Source organism: Nerophis ophidion, linkage group LG14 (assembly GCF_033978795.1).
Source record: "Nerophis ophidion isolate RoL-2023_Sa linkage group LG14, RoL_Noph_v1.0, whole genome shotgun sequence".
In the NCBI taxonomy this organism is placed as follows: Eukaryota; Metazoa; Chordata; class Actinopteri; order Syngnathiformes; family Syngnathidae; genus Nerophis; species Nerophis ophidion.
This window is the reverse complement of record NC_084624.1, coordinates 55,109,407-55,123,197: the sequence shown is the minus strand read 5'-3', so window position 1 is coordinate 55,123,197 and position 13,791 is coordinate 55,109,407. Positions and strand designations below refer to the sequence as shown.

The window sequence follows — 13,791 nt, the reverse complement described above, 5'->3', positions numbered from 1 at the left end:
GTCGAGCGGGTCTAACATGATACTGTGAAAGTTCAATCTATAATGGATCCAACACAGTCGCGAGAGTCCAGTCCAAAGCGGATCCAACACAGCAGCGAGAGTCTCGTTCATAGCGGAGCCAGCAGGAAACCATCCCAAGTGGAGGCGGATCAGCAGCGCAGAGATGTCCCCAGCCGATACACAGGCAAGCAGTACATGGCCACCGGATCGGACCGGACCCCTTCCACAAGGGAGAGTGGGACATAGAAGAAAAAGAAAAGAAACGGCAGATCAACTGGTCTAAAAAGGGAGTCTATTTAAAGGCTAGAGTAGACAAATGAGTTTTAAGGTGAGACTTAAATGCTTCTACTGAGGTGGCATCTCGAACTGTTACCGGGAGGGCATTCCAGAGTACTGGAGCCCGAAATGAAAAAGCTCTATAGCCCGCAGACTTTTTTTGGGCTTTGGGAATCACTAATAAGCCGGAGTCCTTTGAACGCAGATTTCTTGCCGGGACATATGGTACAATACAATCGGCAAGATAGGATGGAGCTAGACCGTGTAGTATTTTATACGTAAGTAGTAAAACCTTAAAGTCACATCTTAAGTGCACAGGAAGCCAGTGCAGGTGAGCCAGTACAGGCGTAATGTGATCAAACTTTCTTGTTCTTGTCAAAAGTCTAGCAGCCGCATTTTGTACCAACTGTAATCTTTTAATGCTAGACATGAGGAGACCCGAAAATAGTACGTTTACAGTAGTCGAGGCGAGACGTAACAAACGCATGGATAATGATCTCAGCGTCTTTAGTGGACAGAATGGAGCGAATTTTAGCGATATTACGGAGATGAAAGAAGGCCGTTTTAGTAACGCTTTTAATGTGTGCCTCAAAGGAGAGAGTTGGGTCGAAGATAATACCCAGATTCTTTACCGTGTCGCCTTGTTTAATTGTTTGGTTGTCAAATGTTAGAGTTGTATTACTAAATAGAGTTCGGTGTCTAGCAGGACCGATAATCAGCATTTCCGTTTTTTTGGCAGTGAGTTGCAAAAAGTTAGCGGACATCCATTGTTTAATTTCATTAAGACACGCCTCCAGCTGACTACAATCCAGCGTGTTGGTCAGCTTTAGGGGCATGTAGAGTTGGGTGTCATCAGCATAACAGTGAAAGCTAACACCGTATAACACAGTCATAATCTTATCATCGTTGCATCCCTACTTGCAGTGCACATATTTCACACAATGTCGTCTTTTTGTTTCTTTACCAAACCCCAAAGACAAAGCAAAAGACATGCTGAGAATGAATCCTTTTCTGCTTTTGGGATGTTTTTGTGCAGGCTACTGGGAGATTGTCATGCAGTCATTACCACAAGTGTCATTTCTGGATGGCCTGGATAGGCTGGGAAATCCGTCCCACTCCCAGGCTGACAGTCTGTTTGACATTCCTGGGGTGGATAACTACGTGGACCTCCTCTGCTCAGACGCTAGTCACAGTGATGTGGGGATTTTAGACTTTGGCCTTGTTTTATTTTGTCGCGTGTCATTGTAATCAAGGAATAATATAATAATACAGATTTTTAAATGTTTATTTTTCTTTTGTAGGACGCCTTTCTGACCACACCAGGCATCAACAAGGTTCTGGCCAGCTTTCAACAAAGCGTTGCTCCTGAAATGGTGCTCCCGAAGGACAAGCACGCCCAGCAGGTCCGCTTCTTCGATGCCGACCGAGCACTTAACGAAGAACGGGTCAAGAAACTGGAACAGCAGGTGTCGCGCCTCATTCTGCAGGTGCTGTGTTTCAAACACTAGTTCCAAAATATGAATGGAATAGACTTTTTATTTTTTCCCCACAATGGAGAAATTACATTGTTGCAGTGCAGGTTTTTACATACAGTAACAGAAATAATAAGCGTGATAAGGATAGGAGAGGATCGGATAGGTCGTTATTGTCATTGCACAAGTACAATGGAACTTTGTTTTCAGCACAAACCCCTTCAAGATTATACAAACAGAGTACAGGGTTACAGAGCTGATGGGTCGCCACAATGCGCCCTGTAATAGATTAGGAAAAAGGTAAATGCTGGGGAAGGACGAGTAAAAAAAAATACAATCCAGACTGGGCTCCTAAGGGGACCCAGTCTGGAGTGGGGAAAAAAAAAAACCTCCATAGCAAAACCCATATACATATTACAACGTACATCTAGAGATATGTAGCAACAGAGGGGAGGGAGTGCGGGGTCATAGTGGCGGGCCGCAGCTCTCAGGCGCTGACCATCCTTCCATCACCCCTATGGGATTTGCGTTGAGGGCGTTTAGACAAGACAAGACAAAGAAGCAAGCAGGAGAGGAAAGGAGAGCTCTACCCTCGATGAGTGCCAGTGAGAAAAGCGGAGACTTGATCCTGTAGATCAGACCTGGGCAATTATTTTGACTCGGGGGGCCAAATTTTGAGAAAAAAAGGGTACAAAATAAACCCACCTAAAATCTGATATTTGCTGAATTTCCCCCAGGGATCAATAAAGTACTTTCTATTGTATTCTATTCTATTGTGTATATCACTAAGCTTTAGAACTTTGTTGTGAACATCTCCTTTCGCGTCTGTGGAAACGCTCCCCGCCCACACTGCTTGGTGCCTCGTCTGAGCTGCTGTGACTTACATTACCATAGTAACTAATTAGATTACCATAGTAACTAATTAGATTACCATAACTAGTTTATCATCCATAAGCGCAAATTCCAAGCATTGAAATACTTAGTATAGTTGAAGACTTACGGTCATTAGAAAACATCACCGCACATCATAATGGCAGCTACACTTTCCATCTTAAAGATCTAAAAAAATGGTTTGGGAATGTCCGGCGGGCCAGATTGAAAAGCCTAACGGGCCGCGTGTGGCCCCCGGGCCTTAATTTGCCCAGGTCTGTTTAATTTGCCATAGGCGTTTAAAGTGCAACGATCCACAATTGCTTACATGAGTGAAACCTGCATGTGTATGCTTAATAAAGTGAAGTGTGAATTATATTTATATAGCGCTTTTCTCTAGTGACTCAAAGCGCTTTACATAGTGAAACCTAATATCTAAGTTACATTTAAAGCAGTGTAGGTGGCACTGGGAGCAGGTGGGTCAAGTGTCTTGCCCAAGGACACAACGGCAGTGACTAGGATGGCGGTAGCGGGAATCGAACCTGCAACCCTCAAACTGCTGGCACGGCCACTCTACCAACCGAGCTATATAAAGCACAGTGAAATTGTATTATAATAAATGTATTTTTTTTTTCAAGTATTTCTATGATTTAACAGAAATGTAATAGAATGATTCATGACTATTATTGTTATTATTATTTGTAATTTTTCCGCATTCTACTCAGGCTTCTGGTCCCCCAAGAGAAAAAGTACACAAGGCCAAGAAGGACGCGGACCGCACATCAGAGAGTGAGTGTGACAGCGGGAAGGAAAACTTTGGACGCACGGCGATCCCAAAACACCGCAAAAGTGCAACAAGGAGATTTGACAGGTGATTTTTGTTAGTTTATTATTTTATTTGGGGGGCGGTGTAGCTTGGTTGGTAGAGCGGCCGTGCCAGCAACTTGAGGGTTGCAGGTTCGATTCCCGCTCCTGCCATCCTAGTCACTGCCGTTGTGTTCTTGGGCAAGACCCTTTACCCACCTGCTCCCAGTGCCACCCACACTGGTTTGAATGTAACTTAGATATTGGGTTTCACTATGTAAAGCGCTTTGATTCACTAGAGAAAAAGCGCTATATAAATATAATTCACTTCACTTCACAATTTTATTTTTGCCTTGTAGGGATTTATTTATTCTTATTTCATTTCACTTAGCCCAATTCACTTAATATAATCAAGTAGAAGAATGAATTTCCTTCTGAGACACAAAAGAACACCCCATCGCCCCCCGTGATTAACGATTGTGGATCTTTGGTCAGCATCCTCATTTCATCAATAATAAGGGCTTAAACGTCTTTTTTTGTGTATTCTGAACTGTAAAATATGGCTTTTCCTAGATGGCTATCAATCACTATGTTCCCGTGCGCTAAATTTGTCTAATTCCTCAAACAGTTTATTTGTATTTTCACACCTACAGTGGGGCAAAAAGGTATTTAGTCAGCCACCGATTGTGAAAGTTCTTCCACTTAAAATGATGACAGAGGTCTGTAATTTTCATCATAGGTACACTTCAACTGTGAGAGACAGAATGTGGAGAAAAAAATTCAAATTGTAGGAATTTTAAAGAATTTATTTGTAAATTATGGTTAAAAAATAAGTATTTGGTCAACCATTCAAAGCTCTCACTGATGGAAGGAGGTTCTGGCTCAAAATCTCACGATACATGGCCCCATTCATTCTTTCCTTAACACGGATCAATCGTCCTGTCCCCTTAGCAGAAAAACAGCCCCAAAGCATGATGTTTCCACCCCCATGCTTCACAGTAGGTCTGGTGTTCCTGGGATGCGACTCAGTATTCTTCTTCATCCATTGGGAGAATGTCATGTGGTCAGATGAAACCAAAATAGAACTTTTTGGTACAAACTCAACTCGTCGTGTTTGGAGGAAGAAGAATACTGAGTTTGATCCCAAGAACACCATACCTACTGTGAATCATGGGGGTGGAAACATCATGCTTTGGGGCTGTTTTTCTGCTAAGGGGACAGGACGATTGATCCGTGTTAAGGAAAGAATGAATGGGGCCATGTATCCTGAGATTTGGAGCCAAAACCTCCTTCCATCAGTGAGAGCTTTGAATGCTTGACCAAATACTTATTTTCCACCATCATTTACAAATAAATTATTTAAAATTCCTACAATGTTAATTCCTGGATTCTTTTTTCACATTCTGTCTCTCACAGTTGAAGTGTACCTATGATGAAAATTACAGACCTCTGTCATCATTTGAAGTGGGAGAACTTGCACAATCGCTGGCTGACTAAATGCTTTTTTGCCCCACTGTAGGTGTGAAGTCCAAGTGTCCATGCACACTCTAACGCAGGCCTGGGCAATTATTTTGACTCGGGGGCCAAATTTAGAGACAACAATGTGTTTCTATTTTTAGGAACACTAATACAAAACCTCACAATAATGTCTGATTGAATGCTAACAAAGTTATGGACAGACCGCCTTTGGATACGAATGGAATTGTACATTTGTTTACTAAATGAAACACCCAGAATATACATGAAAATAAAGAATGTGGGATTCTGGTTCTGTCTGCAGCGATCAGGAGAATCCCAAACAGAAGAGTTCAAAGTCTACTGTTCGACCCAGGAGGTGTTCTTCCACAACCAAAGGAGGCACAGATGCATCAAGGCTCGCAGGAAGCGTCTTACTGAGTGCACCAAGCGATGTGAAATCCAAGTTCAACGAGGAGGAAACTTACAGGGTGCACAATGGCAGGAAAAAAAAATCAATGGTGGCAAGGAAGGCTTATTTTTCACCCCATTCCATGTGTTACGTACTCAGGCTATTGTGGAGGAGCGTGACCAGGAAAGAGAAAGGCGATGGAAGGCCGAGCAGGCCGTCACTAAACTCACAGAGGAGCTAAAGTGCCTGAAGACCAAAGTCAGCGAGGAGAAAGACCTGCAGAGCATGGCCATGCACACCACAGCCAGGTACAAACACCTGCACTCACTCATCTATTACTTCAAACAAACGTGTGTGTTACGTTAAACTAACTTGTGTTTTACTTTAAACAGACACATATTTTCCTTAAAGGCCTACTGAAATTAGATTTTTTTTATTCAAACAGGGATACCATTCTATGTGTCATACTTGATCATTTCGCGATATTGCCATATTTTTGCTGAAAGGATTTAGTACAGAACATCCACAATAAAGTTCACACCTTTTGGTCGCTAATAAAAAAGCCTTGCCTGTACCGGAAGTAGCAGACGATATGTGCGTGACGTCACGGGTTGTGGAGCTCCTCACATCTGAACATTATTTACAATCATGGCCACCAGTAGCGAGAGCGATTCGGACCAAGAAAGCAACGATTTCCCTATTAATTTGAGCGAGGATGAAAGATTCGTGAATGAGGAAAGTGAGAGTGAAGGACTAGAAAAAAAAATTATATATATATATTTAAAAAAAGACTATACAGTGGTAGCGATTCAGATGTTATTAGACAAATTTACTAGGATAATTCTGGAAAATCCCTTATCTGCTTATTGTGTTACTAGTGTTTTAATGAGATTATATGGTCGTACCTGTACAACCTGAAAGTCGGCCTCGCACTTTTCTTCAGCACCAGTCGACGGGTGGTGGCGGCGATGCCCATCTCTGCCCTTCGCAAGGGAACCTCTTCGAAACACGATCTGTCGAAATGATCGCTGCATAATACACTGTACTTTGTGTGTGTGGTCCAATCCAAACGTGTTCGCTTGACATCTCTTTTCCATAGTAAAGCTTCACCGTCATCTTTCGGGAATGTAAACAATGAAACACCGGATGTGTTTTTGTGTTGCTAAAGGCGGCCGCAATACACCGCTTCCCACCTACAGCTTTCTTCTTTGACGTCTCCATTATTCATTGAACAATTTGCAAAAGATTCAGCAACACAAATGTCCAGAATACTGTGGAACTATGCGATGAAAACAGACGACTTATTGCAGGGAATGGTGCTGGAACAAGATGTCCTCTACATTGCGTGACGTCACGCGCACGCGTGATAGCATGATACTTCCGTTCAAAATTTAAAATTGCAATTTAATAAACTAAAAAGGCCGTATTGGCATGTGTTGCAATGTTAATATTTCATCATTGATATATAAACTATCAGACTGTGTGGTGGGTAGTAGTGGCTTTCAGTAGGCCTTTAAATTGTTTTAAAACAAACACCTTGTGATCTACACAACATGTAATGGTTTGTTTTGTGGGCTGTCTCATTTACATGTCAAAGCCCTCCAGGCCAAGCCCCCTAGAAATGGCCGACTCGCGCAAAGCTCTTACGTTAAATCTCGACCATAAATGGCAGTATCTGCTGACGTAACGAAGGGAAAATAACGTCCCTTAAAGTTTGGAACAAGTTTGGTAGAAGGTAATGTTTTTTTATAAAAAATATACCGTATTTTTCTTAGTATAAGTCGCTCCGGAGTATACGTCGCACCTGCCGAAAATGCATAATAAAGAAGGAAAAAAACATATATAAGTCGCACTGGAGTATAAGTCGCATTTTTGGGGGAAATTTATTTGATAACACCTAACACCAAGAATAGACATTTGAAAGGCAATTTAAAATAAAGAATAGTGAACAACAGGCTGAATAAGTGTAGGTTATATGAGGCATAAATAACCAACTGAGAAGGTGGCTGCTATGTTAACCTAACATATTATGGTAAGAGTCATTCAAATAACTAGAACATATAGAACATGCTATACCTTTCAGTTTTTCCCACAGGTCAGGCATCTATTTGTGGTGGTGTGGTTGGGCGGCAGCGGCGGCGGCGATGACCAAGAAGAACGCGGATTTGGAATATAATCACAACACTTTATGTACATATTTATATAATATTTATATAATATTTACATATTTATATAGTATGTAACTACAAGCTCCATTCACAGACAGAGTCCCATTGCTTTTATGAGCGGTCGAGCGAGTCAAAAGCCGGAAAAAATGTATAAATATAATTTATTTTTATTTATTTTTTTATTTTTTATGTGTGGCGGCCGTAATTCTTTCGTGGCCGCCACAAATAAATGAATGTGTGGGAAACCCTGCCTTTACCAAACAATCTGTCTCTCCTAATCTCTTTTTCCTCGATGTCGCTTCTAAACAACTCTGCCAACTCCAAAAGTATACGCCGCTTCCTCTTGTCCTTTTCTGCTGCATATTTCACTACATCCAGCTTGTAATCTGCAGTACATGATTTCCTTTTCCGTGCCATTTTTGTTCAGCCCTTCTCAGTTTTTATAAGTTACCGCCAACTTTGAAATGATCCATTTTAATAGCTACGGCAGTAGCATATAGCAGTTAGCATTTCATGACCCACAATGCACTTCTGCCAAGACCCTCCCCCGCCGAATTCTTATTGTTTAACGTGTGTGTGACGATTGCTGACATTTTCTTCTTCTCTTCCGCGAATGAGATAAATAATATTATTTAATATTTTACGGTAATGTGTTAATAGTTTTCCACATAAGTCGCCAAAATGTGAAAAAAACTGTGATTTATAATCCAAAAAATACGGTACCTTATTTTAAACCTCTAAACTGTATATTTTTTATTTTAGCTAAGTACAGTGTGACGTGTTGAAGGGTGGATTGGCAAAGTAAGATTTTCATTCCAAAGACATGCACGTGGGGATAGGTTGATTGGCAACACTAAATTGGCCCTAGTGTGTGAATGTGAGTGTGAATGTTGTCTGTCTATCTGTGTTGGCCCTGCGATGAGGTGGCGACATGTCCAGGGTGTACCCTGCCTTCCGCCCGATTGTAGCTGAGATAGGCGCCAGCGCCTCCCGCAACCCCAAAAGGGAATAAGCGGTAGAAAATGGATGGATTTTCATTGTACGGCCAACTGTCTGTTTAACTGTGCATATGACAATAAACAATATCCGATCTTGAATCTTCATCCAGGCTGAAAGATTTTCTGCTGAAGGAGCAATCGGGACGCTGTGAACTGCAGACGCGTGTAGAGGAGCTGCAAGGCAGGTGTCGATCTTTGATTCAGAAGCTGCAACAGGCCCGCGGCGCGGAGGAGCAGCAGAAACAATCAATACTCAAACTGAAGGAGAACATCTCTGCTGGAGAAGCGCACCGAGCTCGCCAGCAGGCTGAAGAGGTACACATACTACCACCACTCACCAAAAAGGCCATACTTTAGACTTAGTTTTTACGCTCGTGTGGAAGTGGCTTCCTAGCGTTCCCACTGACAGACACGGCACCAGAGCCAAGCGTGCAGGTTTAACAAAGTTTTAATGATTTCCATCAACAAAAGTTTCTCTCTCCTAATAGAATCTGACTTTCCAGTCCCGTCCGTATCCTCTTTCCCCTCCTACTTTTGCCCGCTCACTGTTAAAGACAAGAGATGATTAGATGAACAGGTAACACCTGTGCAATCTAATCATCTGCCAGCTGTGTCTCCCCGTCAGCACATGCCACGCCCCCGTCTGGTGGTATCCTCCTTACCCTCCTGCACCCGGCCGCGCACTGTGAAAGACAACAGATGATTAGATTAACACGTACCCCCTGTGCAATCTAATCATCTGCCAGCTGTGTCTCACCATCTGCACATGCCACGCCCCCGTCTGATGGCACTCTGTTTTCAGCACCACGGACAGAGGTGGTGACCTTTGCTCCTGCAAGATCACACTCCCTTTCCACAGCTTGGCTTATACATTTTAAACGGGTCTGTATATGATACCCACATCCGTGATCATAGTCTTGTTTTGTTTGATCTGCACTTTAGTCCTGAGCATGAGCCTACAAAAGGTCTCAGAGGCGTGTTATCACTGCTAAAACCGCAGACAGATTTTCGAATATGTTTGAGCCTATTTTAGTTATGAACTGTCTCGATGTGGATGATCTCATTCACTGTGTAACACTTCTCGATCAGGTGGCTCCTGTTAAATCCAACGTTTATACTCAGAAAAAAGTGTGCCCTTGTAGTGTTTCCCCCAGAAAATGTGTTAGTTTGTCTGTAAGGTGGTGTCTCTCTGGCGGACAGACCGGGGAAGGGGGTGGGTGGGTGTAAGGATCGATGTAACTCGGCCTGTCGCCATCACGTCTCCACCTCGTCGCTGCCACCACAGCCTGGGGAGCAATAGACTACAGACTGCGTTGAAGTAGGCCGGCTTCGTCGCGTGAAGAAGCCTACAATTTTTGGTTGTGTTTTCCGCTCCGTTTGCTGAATGGTGATATACAATATATATCTCGATATTTTTTTTCATAAAGTAAAAACAAAACAGTCTTACTTACCTGAGATATTACATTATTATCATTATTATGACTTAGTAAGTCAATATTTTGACTTAGTAATTTAGTAAGTCAAAATAATGACTTTCTGTAAGTAAGCGAAGTGAAGTGAATTATATTTATATAGCGCTTTTCTCAAGTGACTCAAAGCGCTTTACATAGTGACACCCAATAGCTAAGCGTTTGCAATAAGTGAAAAAAAAGAGTTAAAAGTGGGGTTCAACTCATCATGCTTAATTTATTACTGCATTTTGGTAGAGTGGTCGTGCCAGCAACTTGAGGGTTCCCGGTTCGATCCCCGCTTACGCCATCCTAGTCACAGCTGTTGTGTCATTAGGAAAGACACTATACCATCCTGCTCCCGATGCCACCCACACTGGTGTAAATGTAACATAGATATTGGGTTTCACTATGTAAAAACGCTTTGAGTCACTAGATAAAAGTGCTATATAAATATAATTCAGTAATTCACATTTGAGAAGCCTGTAGTTGATTTGTATTATTTAAATGTTATATTTCTATCAACATGTGATAGCAGGGACCCAGCCATTCATTAATAGGCTGCTACATTACTAATGATTAAAGTAACTAGCTGAAAAAAAAAGTAAAATAGCTATAGGAGAGACTATTCATCCCTGAACACCAAGGACTTCATGAAGCCTTTATGATGCAGTTACATTATTATACCAACTACCAGAGACAGAAACTCTTCATTTAACATACTTTCGTTTTTTGCTACTTCAACAGCTCAATCAACACAAAAAAAGGTAAAGTAAAATAACGTGGTTGTTAACTGTCGGTCAATAATGCTTGTCCTTTTTTCAGAAAGACATGGCTTTGCGGTTTTGTAACGCTCACGCACGCACACACACAGCAGCATGAGCTAACGTTTCACTAAAAGCTAATTAGCCTTAACCTTAAGGACTGCGAGGGAGCTGAGCTGCCGCTTATGTTTCTAGAACATCAACGGGCTCATAGTGATGTATTAGTCGTTGACTGGGAGGTGTTTATTTAATTTGGGGAGTGTCCGCTGCCTTACCTGCTAAACCCCTTTCTGTTCACCCCACCGCAGGAGCACTGACTCCATGCGCTCTGAATACGCACTGCTGATTAGCTGTTACATGTGCTCTGAGAATGCACTGCTGATTGGCTGTTACCACTCCGCGTGTAACCAATCAGATGGTTCTGTGGGTGGGACAATGCTGGGTGCTGCAGAGAGTTACTGACAGAGGCAGAGGCAGAACTAAGCGGAGCAGCTTGTTAAGACTTAAGATTAGGGGGTGGCTCTTTGTTGTTAAGGCGGCCGCCTTAACAACAAAACGCTGCGGGAAACCCTGGCTTGGAATAATGAAGATATCCCTACATTTAAGAGATTGTCGAAAGACTGAACGCCTGTGGAAATCCTCTAATCCTCCGAAAGAGTCTCCAGCAGGGAGGGGGTGAATGCGGCAGGCTCCCATGAATGATTGTCTGTGGCCCCTCCCTCTTCTTTCAGATGAAGCGGCACCAGGAGCTGGAGAACAGGGTAGCGGCACTGAAGCGGGAGTTACACATTCAGAGGGCCAGCGTGTGCCAGCACACTGAAAAAGTTCAGCAGCTGCAGGAACTGCTGGCAAACCGAGAAAACGAGCACAGGTACTCCTCTGGGACCATTCTGTCTCCTTCTCCCTCGCACTGCTTCCTCTCTGCCAGGGTCCGTCGGCAGGCATTTACAAAATTATAATTCTGTATTAAATCTTCACTGTTGTTAAAAGTTTGTTTTCATCAGCGTGGGTCAACGTCTTTACAGTATTCCGTTATGCCAGCGTTTCTCAAAGTGTGGGGAATAGACACATGACAGGTGGGGAATAGACACATGACAGGTGGGGAATAGACACATGACAGGTGGGGCGCGAGGAACGGGAGGAAATTTCACTTTGAATTTTTTTTTTATTATATTCTTAGATTTCTTATTTATTTTTTACTATGCTTTAATTTTCTATACACACTGTAAATCACTTTGTGATTCTGTCTGTGAAATCCGTTATGTAAATAAATGTGAATTACATATTTTTCCTCTAGGCGTTAAATTTCTAGGTAGGAGCGAAAGTTTGACAGACATAGCAACAGTAACTAGTGGGGGCGGGGCTAAGCGGAACAATCTTTCACGCGGATGGGTAGCAGGCTAATGTGTGGACCACAATTACACAAAATGGATTAACTTGTGACTCGCACCTCAAAAGTCGTCAAATCGGAGCCAGCGCCTGCAGAGAAACACAAATCTGACGGGCTTAATCAACCAAAAAGCCAACCGAAAAGAAAATATGAAGGGTATCTTGCTCTTGGATTCACGGCAACGGTGGTGGGGGCAGAGGAGAGACCCCTGTGTGTTGTGTGTCTAAAACCACTTGCAGCAGACAGCATGAGACCCCAAAAAATTAAAGAGGCACCTTGAGACCACACACCCCAATCACGTCAATAAGCCACTTGATTTCTTTCAAAGAAAACTGGCAGAATAGTTATTCTATTTATTATTGAACTTGATGCAAGTTATACCACAGCTGCACAGTTATTTTATTTATTATTGAACTTGATGTTATTTTATGTTATTGAGTTTGAATGTATACAACTTGAACGTTACTTGATGTTCAATAAATATGAAACAGTTAAACTTGGCATTAGCGTTCTGTTGGGGCGATGGGGGCAGGTGGGGCTTGAAAACTCCCCCTTGTCCAAAGTGGGGGATGACAAAAAAAAGTTTGAGAACCACTGCGTTATGCATTGCGTGCAATGTACTTTGTATAGATTTTAATCTTTTTAACTTTTATCTTCTGAACATCTGCCCAACAAATGCCAGAAAATTCACAAATTGATCAAATAAAATCTTTGTAAAGCAACATCCATCCATCCATCCATTTTCTACCGCTTATTCCCTTTCGGGGTCGCGGGGGGGCGCTGGCGCCTATCTCAGCTACAATCGGGCGGAAGGCGGGGTACACCCTGGACAAGTCGCCACCTAATCGCAGGGCCAACACAGATAGACAGACAACATTCACACTCACATTCACAACCGAGGGCCAATTTTAGTGTTGCCAATCAACCTATCCCCAGGTGCATGTCTTTGGAAGTGGGAGGGAACCCACGCATTCACGGGGAGAACATGCAAACTCCACACAGAAAGATCCCCAGCCTGGATTTGAACCCAGGACTGCAGGACCTTCGTATTGTGAGGCAGACGCACTAACCCCTCTGCCACCGTGAAGCTGTAAAGCAACATATATATATATATATATATATACACACACACACACACACACACACACACACACACACACACATGTATATATGTGTGTGTGCGTGTGTATATTTATATATATATCAGGGCTGCAACAACTATTCGATTAAAATCGATTATAAAGATAGTTGGCGATTAATTTAGTTATCGATTCGTTGGATGAATGCAATGCGCATGCGCTGAGTTTAGGACTAGGTGCAAGTATGCGTTTTTTGTTTTTTTTAAATAAAGTATTGGAAAGGATAGAAATGTAGTTTTTTGTTTTTTTTGGTAAATTTTTTTCCCCTAAACCTTTATTTATAAACTGCAACATTTACAAACAGCTGAGAAACAATAATCAAAATAAGTACAAAAACAGTACAAGACAGCGCCAGGCCGGCGCTGAGCCTACCTCTCATGTGGTGGCAGTGAGCCAGCCAATCATGTGTCATGTGCAGCTCACGTGACCACGCCGTATCCTTTCCTTGGTAACATTCGAAAAAATGGCAGATCCATGGCACTGGATCGGTTTGCAGCCGAGTGTGAAGCGACCGGAATGAGAATCAGCACCTCCAAGTCCGAGGCCATGGTTCTCGCCCGGAAAAGGGTGGAGTGCCATCTCCGGGTTGGGGAGG

General features: G+C 42.7%; 1 protein-coding gene across 2 annotated transcripts in view; it reads left to right on the top strand.

Moving 5' to 3' along the window:
- lrrcc1 (leucine rich repeat and coiled-coil centrosomal protein 1) overlaps window positions 1-13,791 on the top strand; it is a 52,673-nt gene that overhangs the window by 8,375 nt on the left and 30,507 nt on the right. For both annotated transcript variants that reach the window (XM_061921082.1, XM_061921083.1), the window contains exons 6-12: window positions 1,313-1,473; window positions 1,578-1,763; window positions 3,344-3,489; window positions 5,203-5,368; window positions 5,449-5,597; window positions 8,566-8,770; window positions 11,399-11,538. In XM_061921082.1, the coding sequence (XP_061777066.1) occupies window positions 1,313-1,473; window positions 1,578-1,763; window positions 3,344-3,489; window positions 5,203-5,368; window positions 5,449-5,597; window positions 8,566-8,770; window positions 11,399-11,538 (1,153 nt within the window). The remainder of the gene's footprint in view (window positions 1-1,312; window positions 1,474-1,577; window positions 1,764-3,343; window positions 3,490-5,202; window positions 5,369-5,448; window positions 5,598-8,565; window positions 8,771-11,398; window positions 11,539-13,791) is intronic.